Consider the following 14,548-nt stretch of genomic DNA (forward strand, 5'->3'; position numbering starts at 1 on the left):
CAGCGATGGTGTCAGCGCGCGGCGCGGGGAGGCCCCGCCATGCGCCCTGTGCCCCGTGCCCCGCCATGTCGCGCCTGCGGGGCCCGGCGCTCGCCGCGGCGCTGAGGGGCTGGCGCGGCGCCGCAGGTCAGACACCCCTCCTCCCCCGCACCGCCGCACCCGCGCCCCCAGGCCCTGCCCCGGGGCCTGCGCCCGCACCCGCTCCCGGGGCTCCGCTGGCGACACCTAGTTATCACTGCTCAAAGCCCCGCTTTCGCCCCTCGGTCCGCTGTCGGTGCTGCCTTCAAAACGTTGCTCTGTTTAATGCCCGCCGTGTCCTCTCGTCTCGTTGCGAGCTGCCCTGTTTGACTGCTGTGTACGTGGAGAGAAACAGTGGAGACACTTGTTTTAAACTAAGCTGCCCAAAAAGCTGCAGTTGCATTTCACCGCCTGGGTCTCCAGTCAGGCATCACATAGTGAGCGCTTCGTGTTTTGACAACTGGTTGTCGTGCATAAGTGATCTTCAATTAGAGGCCAGTCATGCTGGCTCCCCCTGTAAATCCACGGTCTGTATGTTTTGCTGTAATCCCCTGAGTCTCGGCTCCCTAAAGGGCATCTGGTTTGTTTGTCTTATCCTTGCTTATGCTAGTGAAGACTTAATTACTATGTGTTCTAAGAATCCAGTGCTGCGCTATGGCAACACAAATCGATTTTGTAGTAGGCGCATGGTAAGTGACAACCAGTTTTCAAGACACCAAGTAGACGTTTACCCTCTGATTATCTTCTCCTTCCACGTGTCCTGATGATTTGTATCTAGGCACAAGCAGTTTTTCAGCTGCAAAAGGCTGTGGCTGAGAATTCTAAAGTTGGTAAAGTTTCTGACAATTCATGTTTCATTTTAGCTTTTTTCTTACCATGCCCACTCCCAGCTCCCAGATGTATGCTTATGCTTGTAATTCGCTTTAAAACTTGAGTGCTTTGGCTGTGTGTGGATTTGGAGGTGGGACACATAACTATTCAGTTTGGCTAATGCTACTGTCCAGTAAGTTGAATACATAAAGAGGGACTCTGGAGTATCTTTCATACAGGAAAAAAAAATCACATTACTGTATAAACCTGTTATTTGATGGTTTCTTTGCTGTTTTATTAGTAAAAAACAGAACTGGAAAGGCCTTGGAAACTGTATAGTTGTTCAAGGTGAGGGATATTTCTTGAAGATATAGTCAAGAAGAAACAATATACAGGTGTGCTTGGAGCCCTGTGGTGTTTGAGGGAAGCAAGGGAGGGAGAGCATCAAGTACCTCCTGAACACCAAGTGTATGAATTGGGACGTGCAAACCAACAGAGCTTCCTGAGTTTTCTTGCTGGATTGTCGGGTTTAGCATCTGTTCGTTTCTTTCAATCTGTTTTATGAGTATTTGATCACTAGTTGAGTTGTGTGCACATTGTTTCGTAAACTATGGTGGTACACAACAGATCGAGAAGCTAAGCAGGGATATTTCTGCCATGTAAGTGATTGAATGCTACTAAAAGTCTGAAGACTGTAGTAGAATTCAGCAATTTTCTAACTGGAAGGGGTTTTCTCACCTTGACGTGATGCATTTCTTTTCCTCCAGTTTGCAAGTCATGTGCTCTTCGAAGATTTTCCATCCAGCCTGCCCAGCAAAAGAAGATTCCAAACCGGTATTTGGGCCAGCCCAGCCCTTTCACACACCCACATCTGCTCAAACCAGGTAAGGTTTGGGCACTGTGTGAGCGGGTTATTGGTATTCATTCTTGTCTCTGCTTTTTTGAGCACATCGATTTGCTGCATCATACAGTTGTCTGGAATTTCAGCTGTTTATGATTACCTTCATTAGGCAGTAATTATATTTAGGAGCTAATTTCCTTGTCTGAGATGATACTGATTCCAAAATTAGGCTTCACGGGTTTGCTTTTTTACCTTTTTCTCGTGGCGTGCTCAGGGTCCTTACTTGGGTGCTGCAGACCTTTCGTGGCAGCGGCATTTTGGGAGCTCATTGTCCTGAAAATACATACGATTTTTATTAAGAGTGAGTCTTTTGTGCAAGCTGAACTGCCATAATGTTTCATATAAAGGTGCCATTCAGAAAAGGTGACTGGGGAGGGACATTGATAGATGGACACCACTTGTCTAAAGAATGTGCTCTCTTCAGAGGGGATTCAGTGTGAGGAAAAGGGGAAAAAGAGACTTGTGACTATGAAGTTTGACAGCAACAGTGAAAAAGAAACTGAGGTTTTACATTTTTTTGAGATATAATGAAAATAGGTAGCACATAGGTATGAGATGACCACAACTAAATCTAAAAAACTCCCTAAAAATATTTAAATATGTTCAAGAATATGTCCAGGAAAACATTCTTTTCTGTGTTCTTCTTCCACAGGTGGGTATACAGGGAGAACAGATGAATATATAACCATATACTTCTATACTTAATTGTAGAATAATTCAGGTCAGAAGGAACCTCACAGGTTAACAGGTTCACCCTGTGCTCAGAGCTAGGCTTACTTCAGCATTGGATCAGGTTGCTTAGGGCATTGATTGACAGCTCACTGTAAGTGAGGCCAATCCTTTAAAAGTACTCAAAGCTGAAACAGTGGAAGTGAATTCTAGCTGCTCATTGTATTTTTCCTTTTAATAAAGGAGAGGTGTTTTCCTTAAAATAATATGACATTGTTTTATTGCAATTATTGTTTTAAAAAGCAAATGCTTTTAAGGCAAAGAGAATTTTCGGGCCTCACAGTTGGAAGACAGCTGGGATTCCCATGTTCCACCGTATTGCAGCTTCTAAAATTCGCTGGACTGTGGCAGTTAGAAAGCCGACTGGAATGCAGTGGAACATGGGGAATTTGCAGTATAATATTGCAGAATTGTGAGGTCAGATTGCACTACAGCAGTTTCTATGTTCTCTGTAATTTCCAGATCTATAGAGTAAAACAAATATGGTGGTTTTATTTCTTTGTTGTTTTGGGGGGTTGGGGTTTTTTAAAGACTTTTACACCTAATAGGTGTTGGGAATGTAAGTTTTTGAAAAGGTCTAAAATTTAACACAAATACAGCATACGTAGTTTTCTTAAACTCTTTTGTCAAGGAAAAACATTTTGGATAGAAGTTTCCCCTCCCACTGCACTTAATGCAAGAATCCACTTACAGTACAAGTCAAATGTAAATTTTTATTCTAGAATTAATACTGCGTTATACATTAAAGAGGAAGAAAAGATTACTGAAGTAGAAAGTGAAAAGTATCAAAATGTAGTCTGTGTTAATATAAGATATTAGCCAACGTACTGATTAAGGCTCTTGTATTAATTTAGATCATAGTTAGGGAGTCTCACATTTTTAAAAATACATACTTCAGCTGTTGTTGGTTGTCCTTTCAACTTCAGTCTGGTTTTGATGAGTATCTTCATTGCTGTACTTCATATCTTTTGTGACTGGAACAGTTTAAAGAGTTCTTTCATCTTAGAGATCGTTTGTTTCGTGTCATTAGAAATATAGAATTTAACTTTGGAAAAATCTGAATTGTTAAATATTGAGAAAAGCTACATCTGCCCTGAAGAAGATCCCTTCTCTTAATCAGAGTCTGCCAGCCTGCAGTCCGTGATTTGGTTCTGCCTGGAGTCTTGTGACTGGTTAGACTCTGCAACCTCTGTGTTTCTGCATGATCTCCCAGAATCTGTAACACTCGATCTGCCCCTTATGGTTTAGAACTAGTCATTTTATGAGTTGACTTAGCGTGTATTTGAACAGACATTCTAGCTTTATCTGAGGGAATTAATGCTCAACCTCAGGAGACAAACTTCTGTTCAATGTCCAGATGCTGTAAAACCCATCAGTTTTTAGCGGTTAAAGTTCAGTTTGCCTCACCCCTTCCTTTTTTTTTCTTTTTTTTCGCATGTTTCTGTGCCAACATCCATCTGTTTTGGATTTTTATCTAAATCTACCAGGTTTGTGATTTCTGCCTTTGCACAGAAATACGTAATACAAAATCCAATTGGCTGAAATAAATTTCTGTCTCCACGTGATGGAGAAGCAGTTTGAGTGAGAATGTGCTAGAGGGATAGAAGCTGAAGAGGTGCACAAGAAAGCAATGGAAAGGCTTGTGAGGGATTACATGCAGGGAAGCCATGCACATGTAAGGCATCAGGGAGTAGGCAGGAATCAGGTTACAACTAATAGAATGTCCTAAGTGCCTTGAATTTCTCCATCTGATTTGTTTTGTATTCACAGGAGAGGTAACCCCAGGATTGTCACAGGTGGAATATGCTCTTCGCCGGCACAAACTGATGGTGTTGATCCAGAAGGAAGCCCATGGCTGGGATGGATTGGACCACACAGTGATTCTGCTATCTAACCCCACGTATTACATGAGCAATGACATTCCCTACATTTTCCACCAGGACACTAACTTCCTGTACCTCTGTGGGTTTCAGGAGCCTGACAGCATCCTGGTGCTGCAGAGCGTTCCTGGCAAAGCGCTGCCATCCCACAAATCCATACTTTTTGTGCCCCGGAGAGATCCAAAGCGAGAGTTATGGGACGGGCCCAGATCAGGCCCAGATGGGGCCATTGCTCTCACAGGAGTAGATGAAGCTTATACCATCGATGAGTTCAGGCACTTGGTGGCCAAGCTGAAAGGTAACAAAAAATAAAGGGGAAATGGGATGAGATGTGGTTTTCGGAGTCTGAATGGTATGGGTTTGGGAGGTGACATCAGTTCAAGACTATAATGAACTTGAGGAGGTGCAGTGGTATTACTATGACAAAGGCAGTTGGAAGTTCTTGTTATTTTGTTGATGGCCACCAGTGAAAATATGGTTTTCGCAAAATCACAGAGTATGTTGAGTTAGAAGGGACCCACGAGGATCATCAAGGCCAACTCTTAGCCCTGCACAGGACCACCCCCAAGAATCACACCATGTGCCTAAGAGCATTCTGAAAATAATAGTTTTTTCTCCCCTCTGAATTTCTTGTGCAGACTGTCATGCACATGGATACACATCTGTGAAATGTTAAGGAACAGGATAAGCAAGAACATACTAGTGTTCTAGTCCTATCTGTTTGCTGACAGAGCCAAAACCAGATGAAGTATAGGAAACTTGAAGGTATGTTATTCACAGTAGACTTGGAAAATTATCTGTACAGGGAATTTGTTAGTCCACTCACATTTTTTTAGCTAGATGATGACTTACTCTTGAAATATGAACACTGCTGTCCTCTAGAAATATTCCTTTGCATTTAACATCACTGTGTAGCCTCAGTACTTATAATCCAGGGGGAACTTAAGTGCATTATAAAACGAAGCTGAAGAACGCTTATGATAATATAATAAAGGTAAGTGCTTGGGGGGGTCAAACAACTAGAAAGAGTGAATTTTGGAGCTTTATGGGACCTAGTTACTTTGTTTCAAAAAAGGATATATTGAAAATACATAAGTCACAGAAAGGGCCACAGGGATGATCAACAGTATGGAGTGTGTGAGATACATGCTGGATGAACCCACTTAGCTTGAAAAAGAGAAAACAGAAGCCAAGGTATGAGATGTGTATGGTTGTGGAAAGCACAGAGTGGGTGAGTAGGAACAATTACTTGATGGTTTTCATAATTTAAAAAAAAGACAACACTGAATGAAATGATCACATGGCAGGTTTTGGTGCCTTCTAAGTTGTAGATCACTCATGGAAGGTTTGGAATGTGAAAAATTTTTAATTCTACGGGGGAAAGATCCATGAAAAGCAGTAAATCACTGTTATGAAGATGCAGCCTTGAAATGAAGAAACCAGAAGGGGGATTCTGGGGAGCATGTGCTTAGGGAAATACTCTTTCATAAATGCCCAGCTTCTTAGACACTTCCTGTAAGCACTTGCTAATGGTTACCGTCCCCAAAGAAGGGGGCCTAGGTGGGCATCAACTGTGACTCAGAATGGCTTTTCTACTAATTTCTGTTTAAAATGTTCCTGTGGGGAGAATGTGGGTGCTAACTTTCATGTTCTAAATAAATGTCCACATAGTTAAATGTGTTAGTCCTGAGTTAGTTTATCTCAGAATGGTTGAAATAAGCAGTTGTTCCCCAAAGTGTTCTGAAGTATAGTTGATCATGACCCTGATTCCATGGGTAAAAAGGTAAATTGCCTTACATCGGTGGGGACAGGCTAAATGACAGAACAATTCAGAATGGGCATCACTGCAGTGCAATGCCTACTTAGATTACACAAGTACAACTTTGACAAGATGTGTATATTCAGTGTTGGTCTTAAACCCCATTATTTGCCCAGAAGTGGTGATTTGTGAAATCTACTTGCTATGAATTGGTAATCTTCCAAACTTAGAAGAGACTGCTAGAATCCTGTGACAGTGAAAGTGTCTATATGGTCTGTCAACGCAAATTCAGAGGAAATTATTTGTCTCAAATATAGCAGCAGGTCTAATTTAGGAGGAATGAGTGTGTTCAGTGTGGGGAGGACATTTCTACATTTATTTTTGTCTGTGTCAGCTTTTGTTTTGTATTCCAGGTGAGTCAAACGTTGTTTGGTATGACTTGACAAAACCAGTGCATACAGAGCTGCACTCTGACTACATGCAGCCACTGGCTGAGATGAAAGCTCGGAGCAAAAACCGCATCCAAGGCATCCGACATTTAGTGCAAAACCTTCGACTGATCAAATCCCCGGCAGAGATTGAAAGGATGAAGATAGCTGGACGGGTGACAGCAGAGGTAATGGGGTCGTGTGCTCTCCAGATGAACCAGTGCATTCTGTTGATGGGGTGACATTGGTTGGAAGGATACCTTTGGTCTAATCTGTTACTGAACTGCTGTGTCTCAGCCATGGGCTGGGCTCGACTCCCTTCACGTGACAAGGAGAAATGGGAAGGCTGCTTGGACAACCAGCTTCTCTCAATCAGCGTAACTCAAGCAAAGACAAGCCAGCAGCTGTTAGACTTTGTTTAAAAGCATTATCTGTTCAGGGGTAGCCTTTTCACTCTCTTAACAGCTTCTGCTCTGCTTCCCCTCACCATTTTCTTTCCTGTCTATTCTGTTTATTTTGAGGAAACAGAATTTTTGTGAAGGCTTTGCCTATGTATGTCTCTGTATTCCCCCTTCTCCTTCAAATACCTTTTGAAATCATTTGCCATTTTAAACAAATGTGACAGATAACTCAAATGCAATTATGTTTTTGTAAATATTATCAAAATAGATAGCCAAATAGAAAAGAGAGGTACAGCTTGTCCTTCTCTGAAGGAAAAGCTGCGTAAGGCACTCATATGTGAAGGAATCCATAGGCGAGACAACTCCTAAAATGCTAACCTATGGGATCAGCCTCAACCATCTAATCCTTTTTATCAAAAACTGGAGTCAATCAGCTCCTAAATAGAGTTTCATGGGGAACAGATCTTAATTGGTTCTAGTCTTGACAGCACTTTGCACTTTCAGCTGCCTCTGGTGTTCTGGGCCAGCTGATCTTGAGCCTTCCTCAAAAGACAACAGGTTAAAAAAAAAAAGAGCTTCTCTCAAATTCAGGCTCTTTTGCTAACTGAAAGACCCTTCTTTTTCATAGGCTTTCACAGAGACAATGTTTGCCAGCAAATCCCCAGTGGATGAAGCCTTTCTATATGCAAAGGTGAGTACTTTATAGCTGAAGGTGAGATAGAAGGGCTGGATGTTGGTTATCCTTCCAGCAAACGAGAACTGTCCGATCTCTTTATAATGTGTCTCCCACCGTAGCACATTTCTTCTTCACCCAAATCTTGGACATGCAGAAGAGTCGGTGTGAGGAATTCTTCAGCAGTACTTCCAACACCCTTATTGAAGGAGCGTAGTGGTTGTCTAAATTTGTCTGCTACTGATGTCTTTTTGAATACCAAACCTGCTAAACAGTCGGAGATATAGTTATCTTATCGTATAATACAGTTCTGTTGCGCAGAATTAAAGTAGTTATAACACCTGTTTATAAAGCCTGCTTCTCTTGCCTCTAGCCTCTTACTACATCAGATTACCACAGCTATCTTGAAGCAATTTAGACACCTCTCAGTTACAAAATAAGGACTAATTGGCCTGCACATTTGGTAAGGAACTTCATGAGGAATTGCAGTGAGATGCCTGTTTGAGAAACATCAGCAGGATTTGACCCTCTGTTTATTATGACATAGATGGGCCTGTGCTGACGTGGCACTGAGCAGCAGTACTGAATTGTAAAGAAAACTAATTAAAGTGTATTTTACAGATCAATTTTTCACTCTAGATCAGAATTGTAAAACATACATTGCTCCATGTATGCATCTTGGAGTGTTCTGTCCCATGTGATCTTGGTAGTTATAGAAAAGAGGTGCTATTAATATATTGAGGGTCTTTATAGATGTAAGTTCAATTCATTTCCATGCTTCCATCAGCTTCATCATTCAAGAAGGGTAAAGATCTTGAGGCCTGTAATGCCTTTTTCTTACATCTCTCAGACATCAAGATAGTGCATGTTTTCAAACCTTCTTAGTTCAACAGTCATGGTAATAGATACTGCTGTAAATATGCTGGTACTTCGTAATTGTAAAAGACAGCAATAAAACATGACTATTGTCATGCTGACATTTAGGATCTTTGAAAATTCAGAATGTTATATGGCAAATAAGCATTATTTCATGTAAAAACAAATCCTTATCTGGATGCATGACAGTGTAATGAATTTCATATGGTATTGAATAGCTTGTACCAGAAAAAGCTTCCATGACACTAGATGCAGGCTTAAAACACTCTTGAAAAGTGGATTGTTCTGTATTTTTTCTCCAGAGTTCTTGGATAATATTCAAGGCTGCTTTCATTTAGTAAACTCACTTTCCAGTTTCACTTTGTGTTGTACAAATTAAGAAAACAGTTGTAGGACATGGATTACCTAGCCCTAGGGCAGTTAATCACCTGAAACAGCACTAACGTTCTCCTCTCTGAATTATTGTTCCAGTTTGAGTTCGAGTGCCGGGCTCGTGGTGCTGACATCTTGGCATACCCCCCTGTTGTTGCAGGTGGCAACAGATCAAACACTTTGCACTATGTGAAGAACAATCAGCTCATCAAGGTAACCCATCTACTGTCCAGTAACTTGAAATGCAGAACTGTGACACACATGTATGTCCCCTAGCTGCTCTTTGTTTTGACTAAACGTATCAAAGCACTTAAATATAAACTGAGCAAGGGAAAGGAGTCGTGCCCTGGTTAGTTTTTCTGTCAGTGGCAGATTAACTTCTCTTCCTCTCCTCTCTGCACTTGCTGCAGTATTTTCTGAGCAGTGGAAGGCCTTGCAAACAGGGCTGCAAATAATTTAGCGAATAGGTTTGCTCTCATACCGTGCACAGCAGGGTGTGGTGCTGGGTGGGTCACTGGCCTCACAAAAGAGAGGAGCCACTGCAGAGTGAAGGCACCTTGGGAGATCTTCTGCTGTCACTTGCATTGCTTAGTCTTGCTTTGCAATATGAGGGGCAATAGTGCATTCCTGCTCTGGTGAAGCTGAAAAGCATTTTGGTCTGCATGTAGGCCAGCAAAGCAGGGAACGGGAACAAGGAGGAAAAGGATCAGCATTAAATGTCAAGGGGTGGATTATACGGCTTTAGGTAAATTAATGTGTTTTGTCTTATTTTGAAGATTCTCCTTATTGAATTGAACCCTCTCCGGCTTTCCTGACAATAGACCTTTAGATTCAGATAAGTATTTTCAGGAGGAATATACTCCTGAAAATTCCCCCACTGCTCTGCTCACTATTCACTTTTCAGAGGAGCATATTTTTCCTCTGTCTTAATGCAGGATGAAACTTTCCCACTAGCATTGTCTTTTCTTGAAGCTGGCATCTAGCAGACCTTGAAATGATCTGCAGAGACAAATGTACAAAAGATATGACAGGCTGCTTTTGGCAGAAAGAAGCCTCCTTTGTTGTTCTGTCATCCAAGGTCAGGCGTGCTGATGTAATTCCAGTTGCTTCTGTTAAAGTTGTTCGGTTAAGTGACTGTCACTTGTTTTTTTTCCAAACTATTAAGTAGGAGGTTAAACCCGTAAACTTGACTCTTTCCTTGCCTTTGTGTGCTGCTTCCTACAGCTCTTGTTTCCAAATAGGCTAACAAAGTGTCTAATTTGGTAGGAATCTGAATGCATCATTCAGTTCACCATTTAGTGGGCTCAGCTTTAAAGAAAGAGGACGAGAAGCACAACATAAGGCACTTACTGAACAATCAAACCACAAGCAGAATTCCCTTAGCCAGTAAATTGCTACTTAGCTTGTTTAATTGCTTGGAAGATGGCAGGTGCTATAATTTCAGATTTTCTGCAATGGATTGAACCAGCTATTCTGAAAAAGTTAAAAAGTACAATTTAAATGGATAGTTAATGGCCTGTCTATTCAGTGGGATAGTGACATCTGCTCACTGGTAATTTATCTCCTGTGTATCTGTTTGTGGCACTTGACTGTACACAATGATAACAGATACCACTGGAAGTAGCACTAACAGTGAAATTCTGCTTGTTATTCCTTCCCTGAATCTGCTAGAATTATTCCTTGTCATTCCACATCATGGCTGCTGGCACAGTCATGGATCTGTGGAGTGAATCTCTGTAATAAAGTCCCTAGGTTACATGTAGTGTAAATCTATAGAGAATTCAATCCAAACTTTTTACAGATTCCACTGCTCTATTTGTTGTTAGCTTCTTTAAGGAGGGAGAGCAAAGCAGTGGGTTTGTTCTCGGCTCTTTCTCTTCCTTCTGTGTGACTTTTTGGGAGATGCATAGTCAGTGATTTAATTGACATGTAACAGTTTTGCTGAAGTGAATCAGAGGTTCACATCTCCAAAAGCTTTTTCTTCATCACCAGACAGATTCAGAAAGATATCTTAGAAAAGGATGGGGAAGATGATTCAAGCTATTCAATAGTGCATTTACAGCAGTGATACACTGTCAGAGAAATTATTTTGCTGGGTCCTCCTATCCTATGGCAAGGCTAAATCTGTAGCGGTTAGTGTTCTTATGGATAGCTCAGAAATAAATGGTTTTTTTGCAAAACCCTTCTGGCTCAGTCACTAGCAGAGGACTTCTAGTGGAAGGAGTCACTGGTGTAATTTGCAGGAGTAAGCAACTCAGGTGTCAATGGGACTGAGAGAGCAGAATAGTTCACGGTAAATGTCTTTTTGCTCCAAAATGTTTGAAAATCAGCATGGTAAGGGTTCAGACAGTAGATAAGCATAACAGTCAGAGACTACCTCTCAGAGAAACAATCCAACTGGAATAGCCTGTTTAAAACCAGTAGCACCTGGGGTGTTATTCTGCAACAAGAATTCACACCTCTGCTACTGCTTTGTGAAAATAAGTGCATAACCTCCTTTCCTGCTCTCAGACAGAAAAAAATCAGTTCAATTAATAGCTGGGCTGACCCACACAGCATTTTTTCTTGTTATTCTGCAGGATGGTGAACTGGTCTTGCTAGATGGTGGATGTGAATTGTCCTGCTATGTGAGTGACATCACACGGACCTGGCCTGTCAATGGAAGGTATGCCACAATAAGGTTTTTTGAAGAACACTGAGAAGCTCTTAAATAAGTGATGGATGGAGTGTATGTGTGTTTAATCTCTGTGTGAGTAGTTTTAACGTGTCCCATTCTGTGGTTCTTCAAAGTAATCAAATTATATAAACTAATCTTTCAGCATGTATTCCCCACTGCCTCATTAATTACTACATGAATATGGGTGATCATTGCTATTTTCAGCTATTACAGCATGCTTAAAGTGCAGAGAGGGCTTTTTTGTACATTTAGCTGTGGCTGACTCCAGTTATATGTGAGAAAAAAGGAGTCTTAGTTGACATGTACATAGCTCTGTCAGTCATGAAATTGCTGGTGCGATATCTCTGTGTTTGTGTGTTTGTGTCCTGTATTTTCTTTTTCCTGCAGTAGCTTGGCCTTGCTTTTCTTGGGGGTTAGGTTCTCAGCTGAGAAACCCTGCCTCTACACGGTGTATTGAAGGGCGTGTTGCAGGGATGCTTTGTCTGGCCTTTCATATAAGGAGACAGTTGCTTTGCTTTCTGACTTTTCCTGCTCCAACTTTGCACTGAATCTGTCCCAAAGATGTGTTCTGAGTAGCAGTTTAATTGTGAGATATGTCCTTTGTTCCTTCTCAATGGTCTTCAGGTTCACCAAACCCCAAGCAGAACTATACCAGGCTGTCCTGGATATCCAGAAGTCCTGCTTGAGCCTCTGCTCTCCAGGCATGAGTCTGGAAAATATTTACAGCCTCATGCTGAGCCTTATTGGACAGAAACTGAAAGAGTTGGGTGTCCTAGAGAGCAGCATCACTGACAGCCATTTCTTCAAGGTACTTGAAGATTTTTACTCCAGTTTACCCTTACTAAGCCTGATTATTTTCTCCTTGGGTAGTGTTAGTTGCTTTAGTTTGGGTCAGGAAAGTGTTTTTGAGATGTCTTCTAATTTTTGCCACACACTGTGCTATAATTCATGTTGTGGGCTGGTCTCAGCACAGGTCTGGATTTCTTTCAAGACAGGGCTAAACTTGGAGATGTGTTTCAACAAATTAGTCTGAAGTAACCCCCCAGTCTTATGCACATAGTGTGAATATTTGTTCTCGGCTCTTGCTCTCATTCTGCAGATCCATTCCCATTGCTCTGCATTATTTGCCATTTTGCAGATTCAGCTTTAGCCCACAGTCTGAAGGGAACTGTAGGGACATAGGCGCTAACACAAAATTCTGGGTCCAGGACTGGCTGCAGGCAGTTATTTGTAGTTTTCTGATCTGTTTAACATTGCATAAATCTGCAGTACCACCAAAAGGTGCAGCCCATTCTTCTCAGTCATTCCACCTGCTGCCTCTTCTGCACCATTTTGTGTCAGTGTTGGGATTCACCTGGTAAACAAGACTGGGAAACTCGCCTGCCTTAGAGCTGAACGTAGGGATAAATAAGATTGGTTTGCAGTTACATAAGTTTATCTGTCACACCCACTGCAAACCTGCATGATTGCTGATGCCAGTACAGGAAAGACGGCAGAACCAGGTGACCGCTTTTGGCAGCCGGACAGGTTCCTGCCGGATTTAATTGTCCTACGGTGCCGGTGCCATGGCAGCGGCGGAGGCTGCCGTGCCGTATTCCCTCGGCAGGTGGCAGCACAACCAGACGGGAGCGGCGCCTGCAGCTCAGTCCTCTGGGAATGGGGAGTGTGGGGAGGGAGGAATGAGGAGGGAGGAATTAGCTCTTTGAGTCCCCCTCAGTAGGGTGGGTGATTAGGATAGTGCGGGGGGAGGCGGTATCTGTGCCCTGTAGAGGTGGATTAAAATCGTGCTGTAGCTACTGAGTGAAATCGGCACAGCGTTTGCTCTGCCATGTGTAGGACCTCACTTTGCCACAGCACGGAGCAGCTGTATCCGCTGCTGCCGTTGTCAGGGTCGGCTGATGGAATCATGCAGGGCTTGGACGTTTAAGGAATAGAAAGGGTTGGGGCAGCAAAGCTCAGCGCACTGAAAATTGACGTCTTTCCTGACATGCTGAGATGGAGATGGGCTTGGGCTGTTCTTTTCAGCGAGGGGGAAGGGCAGTCTGCAATGTGCTCATAATGGGCAACTGGTACTGGTGGGTTTTGGGGGCCATCCAGTTCTGGTAGATGTAAGGCAGTCCCTGGTGATCTGGTCATGGCAGTAAGACTGCTAGTTAAGCACACGAGTATTCTGTCTCTTCTTCCTATCTTTTTTGTTGGAACGAGTTGGGCTGTGTTTAACTGCCTCTGTGACACCTGTTCTGTCTTCTGCTAGGCTGTCCGAAAGTACTGCCCACATCATGTGGGCCATTACTTGGGCATGGATGTTCACGATACCCCAGATATATCCCGGTCACTCCCGTTCCAGCCAGGCATGGTGATAACCATTGAACCAGGTAACAAGACATGCAGTCAGTGGTGGACAAAAACATGCAACACCGAGGATAACAGTATTGCTTTCAGTGTTTAGTTGGTACCTCAGACCAAAGCTTTCAGGTTCTTTCTGGTGAAACTGAAAATTATTACAGTATTGGAAAGCCTTAAGTTATTCCCTTCCCAAAGTCATTACAGTATTAGAACACCCCATTTCCTTCCCAAACACGGCCAAGGTGGAAGTAGACTCAGGCAGCAAAGTATTGTGGAGCACAGATGCAGAAAAGCAGGGTTGGTTTGCTTGTACTGTGTTCTGTGTTCCTGAGACTGAACCTCTACCATTGCTGGTGCTTTGTCTCAAGCATTACAGTCTGCAATTACAGGCATTCACAACTTAGCTTTGCAAATTGGGCATACTGCAATGAATCTTTCTTTTTACTTGTCACTGTATTTGGAGCTGTCAGCTTGAAACTGATATTTAGTGCTTAGCTCTTCTCTCTCTCTATTCAGACCATTGTTAAAATCATCATTGTGAATGTAACATTGAGAGCAAGAAGTGCAGAAAGGCCAGGTGTAATTGTGGAAGTTTTTATTAATGTGCTAATGTCCAAGGGCACAGAGGGACACTTTCCTTCCTTTGCCCACCAACAACAGCCATGAGTGAGGAGAAAG

The 14,548-nt window shown here is 42.5% G+C and overlaps 1 protein-coding gene across 2 annotated transcripts in view; it reads left to right on the top strand.

Moving 5' to 3' along the window:
* Positions 1 to 23: 23 nt before the first annotated feature.
* The window catches only part of XPNPEP3 (X-prolyl aminopeptidase 3), an 18,167-nt gene continuing 3,642 nt past the window's right edge, over positions 24 to 14,548 (top strand). The window contains exons 1-9 of one of the 2 annotated variants that reach the window (XM_027722679.2): positions 24 to 126; positions 1,596 to 1,712; positions 4,229 to 4,636; positions 6,511 to 6,713; positions 7,555 to 7,617; positions 8,947 to 9,060; positions 11,427 to 11,512; positions 12,149 to 12,332; positions 13,779 to 13,899. In XM_027722679.2, the coding sequence (XP_027578480.1) occupies positions 66 to 126; positions 1,596 to 1,712; positions 4,229 to 4,636; positions 6,511 to 6,713; positions 7,555 to 7,617; positions 8,947 to 9,060; positions 11,427 to 11,512; positions 12,149 to 12,332; positions 13,779 to 13,899 (1,357 nt within the window). In that variant the 5' untranslated portion in view covers positions 24 to 65. Of the gene's footprint in view, positions 127 to 171; positions 356 to 1,595; positions 1,713 to 4,228; positions 4,637 to 6,510; positions 6,714 to 7,554; positions 7,618 to 8,946; positions 9,061 to 11,426; positions 11,513 to 12,148; positions 12,333 to 13,778; positions 13,900 to 14,548 lie in introns of those variants that run through there. The other variant, XM_039391419.1, reaches the window with a different exon arrangement.

The sequence above is a fragment of the Pipra filicauda genome, unplaced genomic scaffold (genome assembly GCF_003945595.2).
Source record: "Pipra filicauda isolate LSUMZ 115617 unplaced genomic scaffold, ASM394559v2 scaffold95_size2449627_pilon, whole genome shotgun sequence".
NCBI classification, from domain to species: Eukaryota; Metazoa; Chordata; class Aves; order Passeriformes; family Pipridae; genus Pipra; species Pipra filicauda.